General features: G+C 50.0%; 1 protein-coding gene across 1 annotated transcript in view; it reads left to right on the top strand.

The window, feature by feature from the left end:
- Positions 1-538, top strand: part of znf408 (zinc finger protein 408) — a gene marked incomplete at its 5' end in the record, with an annotated part of 21432 nt that overhangs the window by 4289 nt on the left and 16605 nt on the right. Inside the window, 1 exon segment of the mRNA XM_035651681.1 lies at positions 308-510. Coding sequence (XP_035507574.1) covers positions 308-510 — 203 coding nt within the window.

Here is a 538-nt window from a genome sequence, read left to right as displayed (position 1 = left end):
TGGCCTATTTTTCCCTCCCAGAGAGAAAAACTTGCATTTACTGCCACCAGTGATGAGCCAATGGGGACAGAAATTGAATTTGTGGCAGTTCCCCAAACAAAGTAATATTCATCCTGATTATCATATAGCACGTACTTCGACCTCATATGCGTTTTATAAAGTTAGAAGGTCTTTTATGTTTCATACATACTGCTGCATAAACACTCCCAGGGATGAAACTCCCTTTATGTTACCCACAATTCAGTGCAGAATTGCATTCAGATGCAGTAACATCATTCTGTTTGCACATATTCGTATTTCCCCCCAGGTTTGCCTGCCAGGTGCGTCGCAGATCCCAGAGGAACGTGGCGGCGCAGTGTGCCTGTGGAGAGGTGTGCGTGGGCGCGTGTGTGGATGTGCGTCTGCGTGTGTGTCGGGACATCCAGCCAGGAACGGAGCTGCTGCTGTACGGAGACGCTCTGGGGAAAAGTCGGAAAACGGACCCACAGGACGACTCCACCGGACACACAGGTAGCGGCTGCAGACAGACAGGCAGACA

This window comes from Morone saxatilis, unplaced genomic scaffold, assembly GCF_004916995.1.
Source record: "Morone saxatilis isolate NCDOM2014 unplaced genomic scaffold, NCSU_SB_2.0 Contig11, whole genome shotgun sequence".
Classification (NCBI taxonomy): domain Eukaryota; kingdom Metazoa; phylum Chordata; class Actinopteri; family Moronidae; genus Morone; species Morone saxatilis.
Note: the sequence above shows the minus strand (reverse complement) of the source record. Positions and strands in the feature narration are given on the sequence as shown.